This window comes from Cyprinus carpio, chromosome B12, assembly GCF_018340385.1.
Source record: "Cyprinus carpio isolate SPL01 chromosome B12, ASM1834038v1, whole genome shotgun sequence".
Classification (NCBI taxonomy): Eukaryota; Metazoa; Chordata; class Actinopteri; order Cypriniformes; family Cyprinidae; genus Cyprinus; species Cyprinus carpio.
The window spans coordinates 941,759-953,981 of record NC_056608.1 but is presented as its reverse complement, the minus strand read 5'-3'; the positions used below and the strand labels follow the sequence as shown (position 1 = coordinate 953,981).

At 36.0% G+C, this 12,223-nt stretch overlaps 1 protein-coding gene across 1 annotated transcript; it reads right to left on the bottom strand.

The window, feature by feature from the left end:
- Positions 1-365: 365 nt before the first annotated feature.
- map2k4b (mitogen-activated protein kinase kinase 4b) lies at positions 366-12,183 on the bottom strand. Its single transcript, XM_042734897.1, is given in 13 exon segments — positions 366-1,900; positions 3,038-3,083; positions 3,202-3,350; positions 4,290-4,367; positions 4,445-4,572; positions 4,725-4,776; positions 7,082-7,201; positions 7,293-7,432; positions 9,240-9,400; positions 9,687-9,789; positions 10,179-10,211; positions 10,658-10,693; positions 11,786-12,183. Coding segments are annotated over 13 exon segments (1,254 nt in total). The 5' UTR covers positions 11,880-12,183; the 3' UTR covers positions 366-1,786.
- Positions 12,184-12,223: the final 40 nt, after the last annotated feature.

Sequence of the window (12,223 nt, the reverse complement as noted above, 5' to 3'; positions counted from 1 at the left end):
GTTACCATATAAACTGGTCCCAGTATTTGTCTCCACCGCTGTATTACTGTACCAGAGTTCAATAAACAAACATAAAACGAACAAACCGACTCCATCAGTCTTGATGACTAACAAAAAAAAATTATTTTGAGCTTTTTAATGATGATTATTTATAGTTTCAGACTGCGTGCACTGTAGTAAATGATTTTAAAAATAATAACAGAAAAATTTACAAAAAAAAACAAAACAAAAATCTCACATCTTCACACATAAAACAAAACTTCTTTTTGATATTACAATAAAAATCACAGAGAAAAAACGGTTACTAACACCATTTTTTTCAGTGTAGGTACTGGCAGTGGTGTTGAATAAATGTGAGACGTGGATGGCTGAGTATTGGATTTATTCTAGCATCGAGCCCATCGTGTGTTCAGATCTAACAGAGCAGAATGACAATAAACCTCTGACCTGCAAGCATATTCAGCTGATGTCCTTGTTAACTGTGACGTGTATAAGACAAAAAGCTGTCAGAGATTAATATATACCCAAACCTGAACATATAGTACGCTGTATCCCTGCACATTTCCTTTTACAATTTTTACAGATTGCTCTTCTCACCGTACATGTAAAATATTTTCACAGTGATTTTTTTCTGTACATAGTTTCCTCTCTTGATACAATATAATACACATCACCCTTAAAATTATTTCACCCCACATTTGTGATGTGCCACTATTATTTCTTAAAATGCATTTGAGAAGATTTTCCATCATCAAAACATGAAACTCTCTGAACGCTATCCGGCACCGTATTATTATACAATCAGACCCATGTTTGATGAATGCTGTACATCTTTTAAAATAAGTGACCTATGAGTGAATTATCAGCCGTATCCCACACGAACCAACCAAACTCGTGCCAGACCCTCTATAAACATGCTAAAATGAGCTTGTGGGAAAATCTGTGAATTTTCTGATTTGACAATGTGGAGTCTGTATAAATACACATTTACAGTGACGAGCAGCACCTGCATTCAGACACCAGACTGGATTCTCTTTGATAAAGTGAAAACCATTTGGATCATCGTGACATTATATTGCATACTGAGCGAGTAAAGCTACTTTAACACACATCACTGATGCAGAACAACACCTTTGTTTCATTAAATAAAGAGAGAGTGATGTGTCTGTACACGTATGAGGGAAAAACACCAGCACGGATGCTTTTTCCTCCTCTTAGGATTCATTTCGGTAAGCACATCACTGTCTTAAATGAGCAAATTCAAGTTTTGCTTATTTATATTTCCAAATGATTCCCCACACACACATACATACATATGCAGCATGACGCAATGAACTCAGAAGGTGGATTTGCTAAATCTGAAGCTTGTTTACACACCATGATGTAAATGGCTTTTAAATGAGAGCCCACTCACACTGAACCTGCGTACATAAGCGAAGCATTTCTCTTTGTGTTCACACTGAAGGTACAAAATTACGATGTCTAGCAGAAACACTCAGACGCTTAACCAGGACTTGCATTTCACAAACGAGAACAAATCCTACACCCAACGTTTGTTCTCCGACTGCGTACAGAAGCGAAGCCACATTACGGCACAAAAAGTGGCACAAGCGTTTTAATGTGGCACTTTGAAATAGAATTAAAGCGTCAAACGTTGAGAGTAGGATGTGCTGCGGTAAATGCAGTGAAATGAGAGTTGGTGAAGGGCTGTGTGTTTCACTTGAGGCGCTGTATGTACACCAAATGGTGGCCGGACCGTCTTGTGTTCCCAACAGGCCGCTCACCATCAGTCGACATACATGGGCGAGCCGGGGGACGCCGGCATTTCATCCAGATTCCTGCACACGTAACCAGCCACATCCACGATCCGCTCCTCGTACATCAGGATGAACGGATGCTTCTGCAGGAACAGCAGCAACACAAACACACGATCAGGGCATGAAGCAAGATTTCAGTTCTAGCTCACACACATCATTATTTTCATGCTGTAGTGAATAACCAATAAATGGCTGATATTAAAATGCTACACTATTTTGTCACCTTTATTTCTCAAGTGCTTTACACAATACTGATCTTTTCAAAGAAGCCTCAAATTAATAAGCAGCGTTACTCTTGCAAATTTTAGTTTATAATAATATCTATTAATATTAATGCTATGTATTTTATTATTTTATAAAATTATAAGAATTGTGTGTGATAATAGGGTAAAATAATGACAATGATAATAATAACAAGACGTATTGTCTTCTAAGTATAAAAATATTATTATTGGTATGTATAATAATAATAAAAACAATAGTATTATAAGTATTTTTTATTACGTTTTCAATCCTGCTGTAATTCAGATCTGCGAAATTAAAAACTTTTAGTTAAACATTTGATTTTATCAGCGTTATGCGTTTTTAAAAAAATTAATTTTAAGTGAGCAACAAAGGTCAATTATTTGTAAAATAGGGATTTTGTACATTAGCATGTATAATTAAATATCCAATTTAATTGATATCTATCAATCAATCAATTCAAACTTTATTACCGACCAATAACCAATATGTTAGTGGTCCAATATTGCATCTCTAAAAATTAAGGTTAATTAAAAACATAAAAATATAACTGTACGAGACAGACGTTCATTTTTCAATTGAAATCTTTTCTAGTAAAATCAATTCAAGTTTAAAAGCCGTAGTACAAAGAAACACACATAATAATAATAGTACAAATATTAATAATGTTAAGTGTGTAATAATGTATAGTTACGTTTTAAAAATGTTATAACAAAATTATTATTATTAGCAGTAGTATTTTTAATAATAAATGCAACTCTAAATATGTATCATGTTTTTTAAATTGTATTTAAATATCTAAAATCGACCAATAACCAATATAGTACTCATCTAATATCACATCCCTAAAAATTACGACCAATAAAACCATAAAAATATAACTATGCAAGTCAGACGTGCATTTTGAATTCAGCTCTTTTCAAGTAAAATCAATAAGTTCAAAGGTTGTAGTTCAAACAAACACAGGTTTGACGTACCAGCAGTTCTCTGTACTTTGGCCTTTTCGACTCTTCCTTTGTAAGGCTGGAACACACATGATCAAACAAAGACGTGTCACATGACCGCTTAGCAAAGAAACATGCGTTTGTATACTCATATCCTTCAAAGCACAGGAAAACAGCTCGGCCACATGTGAACCCACCATAGATTGACAAACTGGATGAATTTGGGTGAGAACTGTCTCTCCTCGGAGCTGCTGAGCTGCGGCGGGTCTCCCTTCACCACCTGCGTCAGCTGATCAAACACGCTGTTCCATTTAGGATATGGGAAGCGTCCCGTCGCCAGCTCGTACTGCAACACAAACACATTCACACCATTAAAGCAGAGGAGCCGGTGCTTTAGTACTAGAGCCGATGAATTAACAGGTTAATAAGCTGCAAATATTAAGAAAAAAAGTGTTAAAATGCATGCATCATATCCATCCAGACCTGTCCATCATCTTACACTGATGCAGTTATTGATGAACACGATGCAAGACAACTGACTGCGTGATGGAGTCTAATAGAATGCAATTATACAGCAATAAAATTCAATATACCAAGTATCTGCACAAAAAAAAAGTAAATAATTATTTAATAATGAGTTGATTTTGAAATATAAAAACACTAAAATTAACAAAACTAACAAATATCTGCACAACTGCAAAGTTGATACTGATTTATACAACGGTTCAATAAACAAGACGTTAAAATTGTGTTTTAGACACAATATTGCCAGTATTGTTCGATTATGCAATGAAAATAGCTCCAATCCAAGCCATAGCAGAGCTGTTTTGCGTCTCAAAGCGACACCCAGGTGTGATTTGTTACTGATTAAATCCAAAGTTTTGAACAAATCAAGTGAGTTAATGATTCAGTGACTCATTCATGTAGACTGTCACTCGCTTCATTTCTGAATGAATTGGTTGAGTGAGCGACTCGTCGCCACCTACTGGCGCTTTAGTGTAGTTTTAGTTTGAAAGTATCATTTAAAAAAATTATAATTTGAATAATCATTAAAAAAATGTATTATCATTATGTTGAATTATAATATTTCTGTCTAAAGCTGCTTATTTGTAATGTCTGTGTAATGATTATCACACTGGACACAATTATTGTGGGGTAATTTCTCAGCCAATAATGATGTGCAATTAATTTGCAATTAATTATTAATTTTAATCGCATGAGATTCCTAATAAAAACATTATATATATGTATGTGAGGGAGTAGAAGAGACTGAATAGAGACGAACCAGCGTGATTCCCAAACTCCACACATCGGAGCGGACGTCATAGCCCTGTCTGGAGGCGCTGGGGTCGATCCGTTCAGGCTACAAGAACACAGGAACATCATCATATGCTGTAAGCACACATCATGTTTATTAGAGGAGCAGAATATGATGCTCACAGCCATGTACGGTCTACAGCCAGCATCTCTGGTCTTGGCGATGGAGTCGACCAGCTGCCCGCTGATGCCAAAATCACACAGTTTAATGTTGCCGTTTCTGTCCAGGAGAATGTTGGAGGGTTTGATGTCTGAAAAACACGGTAAAAGAACAACTCAGGCATTCACTTCAGATAATGACACTGAGGCTCAGAAATCTCACTGCAAAAACTGTATTCAATAATTGATTTAATGGGGTAATTGCTTCACCCAGCTGTAAATGTGTTGATGCTTGGCCACTCACCTCTGTGGATTATTTTCAAGTTTTCTTTCAAGTGATTCAGTGCTTTCACAGTCTACGAAAAGAAGAAAAAAGAGAGAGAGAGAATGTGACTACAACAACAACAATAAAAATAATAAATGTATCCAGTTTTAAAATCAATTAATGTGTTATATTTAATACATTTAATTATAACAAAATATTAGTACAATAATTAAAATTATTGTTGTTAAAATTATTAAAAGCCCATTTTATACTGTTATAAATAAAACATTAAAAGTCACTATCATCATGTATTATGTTTCATTAATTATAACAGAAATTACTATTGCTATTATAAACATACATACATACATGCATCTCAATAAATTAGAATGTCGTGGAAAAGTTCATTTATTTCAGTAATTCAACTCAAATTCTGAAACTCGTGTATTAAATAAAATCAGTGCACACTGACTGAAGAAGTCTGCTGGCAGGAGTTTTAAAGTTAAGTCTTTGGTTCTTTTAATTGTGATGATTTTGGCTCACATTCAACAAAAACCCACCAATTCACCTCATCTCAACAAATTAGAATACTTCATAAGACCAATAAAAAAATAAAAAAAAATTTTAGTGAACTGTTGGCCTTCTGGGAAAGTATGTTTATTTACTGTACATGTACTCAATACTTGGTAGGGGCTCCTTTTGCTTTAATTACTGCCTCAATTCGGAGTGGCATGGAGGTGATCAGTTTGTGGCCCTGCTGAGGTGGTATGGAAGCCCAGGTTTCTTTGACACTGGCCTTCAGCTCATCTGTATTTTCTGGTCTCTTGTTTCTCATTTTCCTCTTGACAATACCTCATAGATTCTCTCTGGGGTTCAGGTCTGGTGAGTTTGCTGGCCAGTCAAGCACACCAACACCAGGTCATTTAACCAACTTTTGGCAGTGTGGGCAGGTGCCAAATCCTGATGGAAAATGAAATCAGCATCTTCAAAAAGCTGGTCAGCAGAAGGAAGCATGAAGTGCTCCAAAATTTCTTGGTAGAAGGGTGCAGTGACTTTGGTTTTCAGAAAAAACAATGGACCAACACCAGCAGATGATATTGCACCCCAAATCATCACAGACTGTGGAAACTTAACACTGGACTTCAAGCAACTTGGGCTATGAGCTTCTCCACCCTTCCTCCAGACTCTAGGACCTTGGTTTCCAAATGAAATACAAAACTTGATCTCATCTGACAAGAGGACTTTGGACCACTGGGCAACAGTCCAGTACTTCTTCTCCTTAGCCCAGGTAAGACGCCTCTGACGTTGTCTGTGGATCAGGAGTGGCTTAACAAGAGGAATACGACAACTGTAGCCAAATGCCTTGACACTTCTGTGTGTGGTGGCTCTTGATGCCTTGACCCCAGCCTCAGTCCATTCCTTGTGAAGTTCACTCAAATTCTTGAATCGATTGTGCTTGACAATCCTCATAAGGCTGCGGTCCTCTCGGTTGGTTGTGCATCTTTTTCTTCCACACTTTTTTCCTTACACTCGACTTTCTGATAACATGCTTGGATACAGCACTCTGTGAACAGCCAGCTTCTTTGGCAATGAATGTTTGTGGCTTACCCTCCTTGTGAAGGGTGTCAATGATTGTCTTCTGGACAACTGTCAGATCAGCAGTCTTCCCCATGATTGTGTAGCCTAGTGAACCAAACTGAGAGACCATTTTGAAGGCTCAGGAAACCTTTGCAGGTGTTTTGAGTTGATTAGCTGATTGGCATGTCACCATATTCTAATTTGTTGAGCTAAATGTGAGCCAAAATCATCACAATTAAAAGAACCAAAGACTTAAACTACTTCAGTCTGTGTGCACTGAATTTATTTAATACACGAGTTTCACAATTTGAGTTGAATAACTGAACTTTTCCACAACATTCTAATTTATTGAGATGCACCTGTATATGTACTATTTAATAAATTGTACTATAACAAAATATAATTGTATAACAACAACATGTATTTTGATTTCATAAAGGTTATATACATTTTGTTTTAATAACCAATATTATAATCACTATTTATAATAACAATAATAATAAACATTATTATTGTTGTTGTTAGTATTAATACAAATTTTATATGTTTTATTTTGTTATAAATAATAATAATAATAATAATAATAATAACAATAATGTATTAATTTATATTAATATTATTATAACCAAAATATTGTTGGCATTCATAATATTATTACTAGTAATAATAACAAGAATTTTTTATATTGTTATAATAATAATAATAATAATAATATGCATGTATTATGTTTTACACATTTTATTATAAGAAAAATATTATTATTACTATTACTACTACAATACAGTAACTTTTGTTAATATATATGATAAGTGACTTACCGCTAATGTAATTTTGCCTAAAATTTCCTCTGGAATGATGTCATCTAATGCACAATATACATATTTGTAGAATTCATCAAGGGAGGTAGACATTAGTTCCATACATATCCAGCAGTCGCCCTGAAGAGAGACACAAATACAGTCCTGTTAGCAAACAGCAAACACAAAGACAGTCATTCGAACACTCACAACACCTCATCACCACCTTCACCTCTCTGAACAGGGCTCCGTAGAACTGGACGATATACGGGCAGTCGCTGCTCCTCATCACTACATCTAAATCCATCAGAAGCTGTTTCTGCTCCTTCTCATCCACCGTGGAGCGGATCCGCTGCAGTGAAGGCAAGAAGACTGAGGTCAGATTCATCACACACAGCTGATGACAGGTTTAACAGGAGGAAGATCAAACAGAACCGACACTCCTCAGAGATCCTCGTCATGTTTGACAATTATCAAATTATTGATGAAAACCAGATTCAATTTGTGCTGATTTCTATTTGTTTATTTTCCAACCTAATAGTCTAAACCAGGTTTGATGAGTCTCGATCCAGACACTGCAGTGACGTGTGTCTGACTCTAGGTGGCGCATTCACACATTTGGTAATATCATGACAACCACATGTCTCTGTACAATCAAGATCATTTCCCTTAGTTCTATCAAATCTGTGGTCACTTTTTCAGCGACGCTGGTTCGTTAAGTATTTTTCCTATTTGTTTTTCCCATAACGTTTTTAAAAACGTCTTAATTAAAGCGTTTAAAGCTATGGAACCAAAACAACCAGCTATGAGGGGGATCACAACATTACAGACTTTGATTTGAAACAGGAAAATTATTTAAAAATCAAGAAGAAAAAAAAAATAGACAAAGATACAAGGCTGGAAACTACAATCCCATGAAGCACTGCAAATGACAAATTTAAAAAATAATGGTGAAATATAAAACTATTCATTTAAAATTGTTGATTTTATATACAAACTACATATATATGTATATGATGAAAGACTTATGTTTATTCATATGTTTGTACTTTGTTTCAGTTCATATGTTCGTCTCTGTTTTTTTTTTCTCATTCTCTTCTGTCTTTTATGCTATTTAATTTTCTAGCGGAGCTTAAGATCTATCTTAGTGCACTTTGCTCACTGTGACTCTGATTGGTGTAATTTTACTGGAATTATGGGTAATGGTGTGTTCACAACCAGACACAAATGTAATTATTCACGCGAGTAGATTACATACAAAGTCAATGCAAAGAATAGAGGCGAATTCGTGCCGGGTGGGGCGAATGACCCGAAAAGCGTGACGTGTTTGTCGCAAAAATTCACATGACGCGTTCTCTCGACACGTCCAGTTGAATCAGACAATTAAAGAGAGCATTATTGTAGCCGTCTGTTATTAGATAGGTCTGGAGCTTAGAAAACAATTAAAATCAGTTGTAGTGATAGTTGTATTTTATTAACAAGAGATGCTGATATCAATAATAAAAATAATAGTAATATCAGTGTATAAATCAGTAGTAAAATGTAACACACACATTAATACAGGATCCTAACGTTATTCATCCTCCTCTGGATGGTGCTGTGAACCCAGACACGTCAGCATTTGGCTTTCCATTGTATATGGGACATTTGACAACAGGTACAAAACAGCGATTGTAGTTATCTCCACCATGGTTGATCGCGGTGTTTCTATTTGCGCAAGTGACACGAAAACCATCCCGCGAGTAATCTAGAGTGAGTGACGCGAAGCGCATATTCGTGTCTGGTGTGAACACACCATAATTCCATTTTTCCACCATGAATTCTGCTATTGAACAGTTATTTAAAACAGAAGCTGACAACGCAAACAGATGGGTTCAAACAAAAGGATATACAATCGTTTAACATTATCTTGGAGAACATTAAATGTTTATCAGTTATTGCTAAAAATTAATTATCTTTATTTTCCCTATGGAGAAAATGAATAGAGTTTCTATTTCCGGAACTGATTGTTGTGCTCTATTTCAGTATCTATGACAATTTCTACAGTTTTATCATTTTTTATGAGAAAAAAAAAATTATTCCATTCCATTTTCCAATGTTCCCAGACTCCAGTCATTTCTGCTGGATAATTCTGATATTTTTACAATTATATAATGTAAACCACTCTGCCGGCCTTGACCAGGCCCCTGAGCTCATCGCACCAAAATCCTCAAGGATCCATACGCTCCTCTCCCGATCTCCCCCAGGTCCTTGAGGTCCTCGGCCGTGAAGTCACAATGCTGCTCTGGAGAAATCTTCAGCTTCCCTGAGGACTCGATGCTGTGCGTCCGCAGCCGCTCTCTGAAACGCAATGCTTTTACACACAGAAACTACAGCGCAAACTCATTGAACTGCAAAAATCATGACTGTTGCCAAACAGGTTTCCCGAACGCTGCCCATCTGTAATTGGTCGATAAACAGTTTGTCCCGCCCCCAGACTCGTGCTATTGGCTGATTGGAGTGTCAGGATACAAACAGCCGTGTTTGAGCCAGTTTTTACAAATTACTTACCGATTTTTCTGCATATTTAACATAAAAATGACGTACGTGACCTTTAACAAAACATGAGCAGTGAATGTAATCTCACATGTGTGGATTCTGGAACGGTGGGTTAGCCGTCGTGATGGGGAGCCGCGCGGTCGGTTTAACTGGCGGATTCGCAAAGTTTAACTTAAGTGCTTTGCGTTTGCCTGTTAAAGAGAAAGAAAAAAAAAAACGTTAAGTTCAGATTGCTTTGCTAAGGATAATGGAGACCTTATTTATGTTTTGTATTTAAAAACAAAAAGCGAATTTAACAGAAAGCATGCAGAAAGAAATGAATATGGAAATAACTGAGAATCAAAATATGAGATGATTTCAGAAAACAGCTCAAACTGTGTGGCTTGGGGAAGTGACATTTATTTATCTGCTGCTAAAGCAAGCACTAATCATGATTTCTTCAAAAAATGTCTACATTATTTAAGATATCTGATTCATAAGTGGTTCATTTTGGTCTTAAACTGCATCTACAGCAGAAATCACACTATTTTCTGGAGAGAAGTGAAGCAAAGCATTATAACAGCACAGAAAACCAGCTTACTTTGGGTTACTCCAGACAGATTGATCTGAAATCCTAAAAAAAAAATGTTGGAAATCCATGTAAATGATGATAAACTTATGGATGCTTATTTAAGTCATGGAATAAAATAATTAAAAAGGTAATTGTGAATTTTAACCTCATAATTCTGAGTTTTTCTCGCAATTCTGACATTGTATCTCACAAATTCAGACAATTGTAAGATATAAACTCATATATAAACATAAATTCGCAATAATGTTTTTTTTTTTTTTTTTTTAAATTTTTCTTTTTTATTTAGGCTATTTATTTATTTATTTCATGGTGCAAACAAAATATATGTATATATTTGTGAAATATAAACTCGCTATTTATCAAAGAATACTCAGAACTGTGAAATAAAAGTCACAATGGCCTTTTTATTCCGAGCTGGACACAAGCTTCTGTATAAACTGAACTGATGATGGTCTAAATAAGTGTGAAGCGTATGTGAGCTGCTTTACCTGTTTCATTCTGACACCTCCAGCATGTGCTGGAATCTGAATGAGGAGGAGAAATCATTCATTTACTAATGACCCAAACAATCAGACCACAGCCAGACTGGATAGTACGATACTGACCCGTTATGATCATCTTAATGCAAATACATGCTATAATTAACTAAAATTATAACTATAACTAAAATTAACACAAGAGTAGAAAATATAAAAATAAAATCGAATTCAAATATTAAAAACTTTTAGTTTCAGTTAGTTGCCAATACAACATTTCTCATTTTTAGTTGACATACTAAAATAACTCAAATGAACTTAAATACAATATATATATATATATATATATATATAGATAGATATATATATATATATATATATATATATATATATACACACACACACACACACATATATACATGTTTAAAAACAACAAAATCAAATAAAATGACATAACAAAAAAGTAAAACTTAAAAAATAATGTGAATCAAAAAATATAAAATATAATTCAAAACATTAACAAAAAATATAACAGTATTATAGTTAACTAAAAACTGTTAAAAAAAAGTAAAAATAGAAGAAATGTTAACTGAAATAAAATATATATATAAAAAAACACAAAATACTAAAACTTTAACTAAAATTAACATTAAAGCAAAAATAAAATCTAAAGCTATAACAGTATTTGAATGAAACTAAAACAATACTGAACAGAGTGCAGTGAAATATTTTGTACAACAAAATGTACACAACACAACAAATAGAAATTATAGATGGCCTTCAATCAGAATCACCATTATCTAGAAAATATCATTATGATTATTGATTCTGTTACAGCGGTGCTAAAGAGAACCTCGGTGAGCTGTCCATATACACAGCAGGTTTGGCCATCAGAGCAGCACATTTAGCATAGATATGATGGCTAGAAAGGCTGCGTGAGCCACTGCACAGGCCTACAGCCTCAGCACAACAACCAGCAGTGAACCCACGCAGACGCGTATGAGACATTATCATGGAGCTTCGCGTTCATGTGACGCTGTAAACACTGGAGCGCGCGGCCTAAGCGCGTTCCGCTGCGCTCGAGCCGCATCACTGAATAACGGCTCATTAGCCGCTTCACGCTGTGTTTGCGTCTCTTACCCTGCATGTTGCTCATTGTCGTTAAGTGTTGCGTGTGTAAGGCGGATCCCGCAGCGCTAGTTGGTGAATTGGTGCTGGGACTGGGAGTCGCCATTGTGGATCTGTTCGACTCCAGCAACGGCTGCACTGCAGTGAGGCAGATTGACCCTTCGGACACTGGATTCACGCTGGACACTCAACGCGCACGACTACTGCAGCGAACCGATAGGCTTTCCGCACCCCATTCGGTTAGGTTTAGAAGCGAGGGGGTTAAACGGTCGTAAGGCGGGACAGGACAGCCAGCTTCGGTTAGCAGTAACGGCGCCTCAGACTCGCGCTGCTGCTGAGCGCCAGCGCTGGCTCTGCGGTTGCCAGGTGCGCGAGTACTCCCCGCTCAAGGGGGATTCATGACTCGAGGGGCAGCCAAACATCGCAAAATAAAATATACATTTAGGTAAA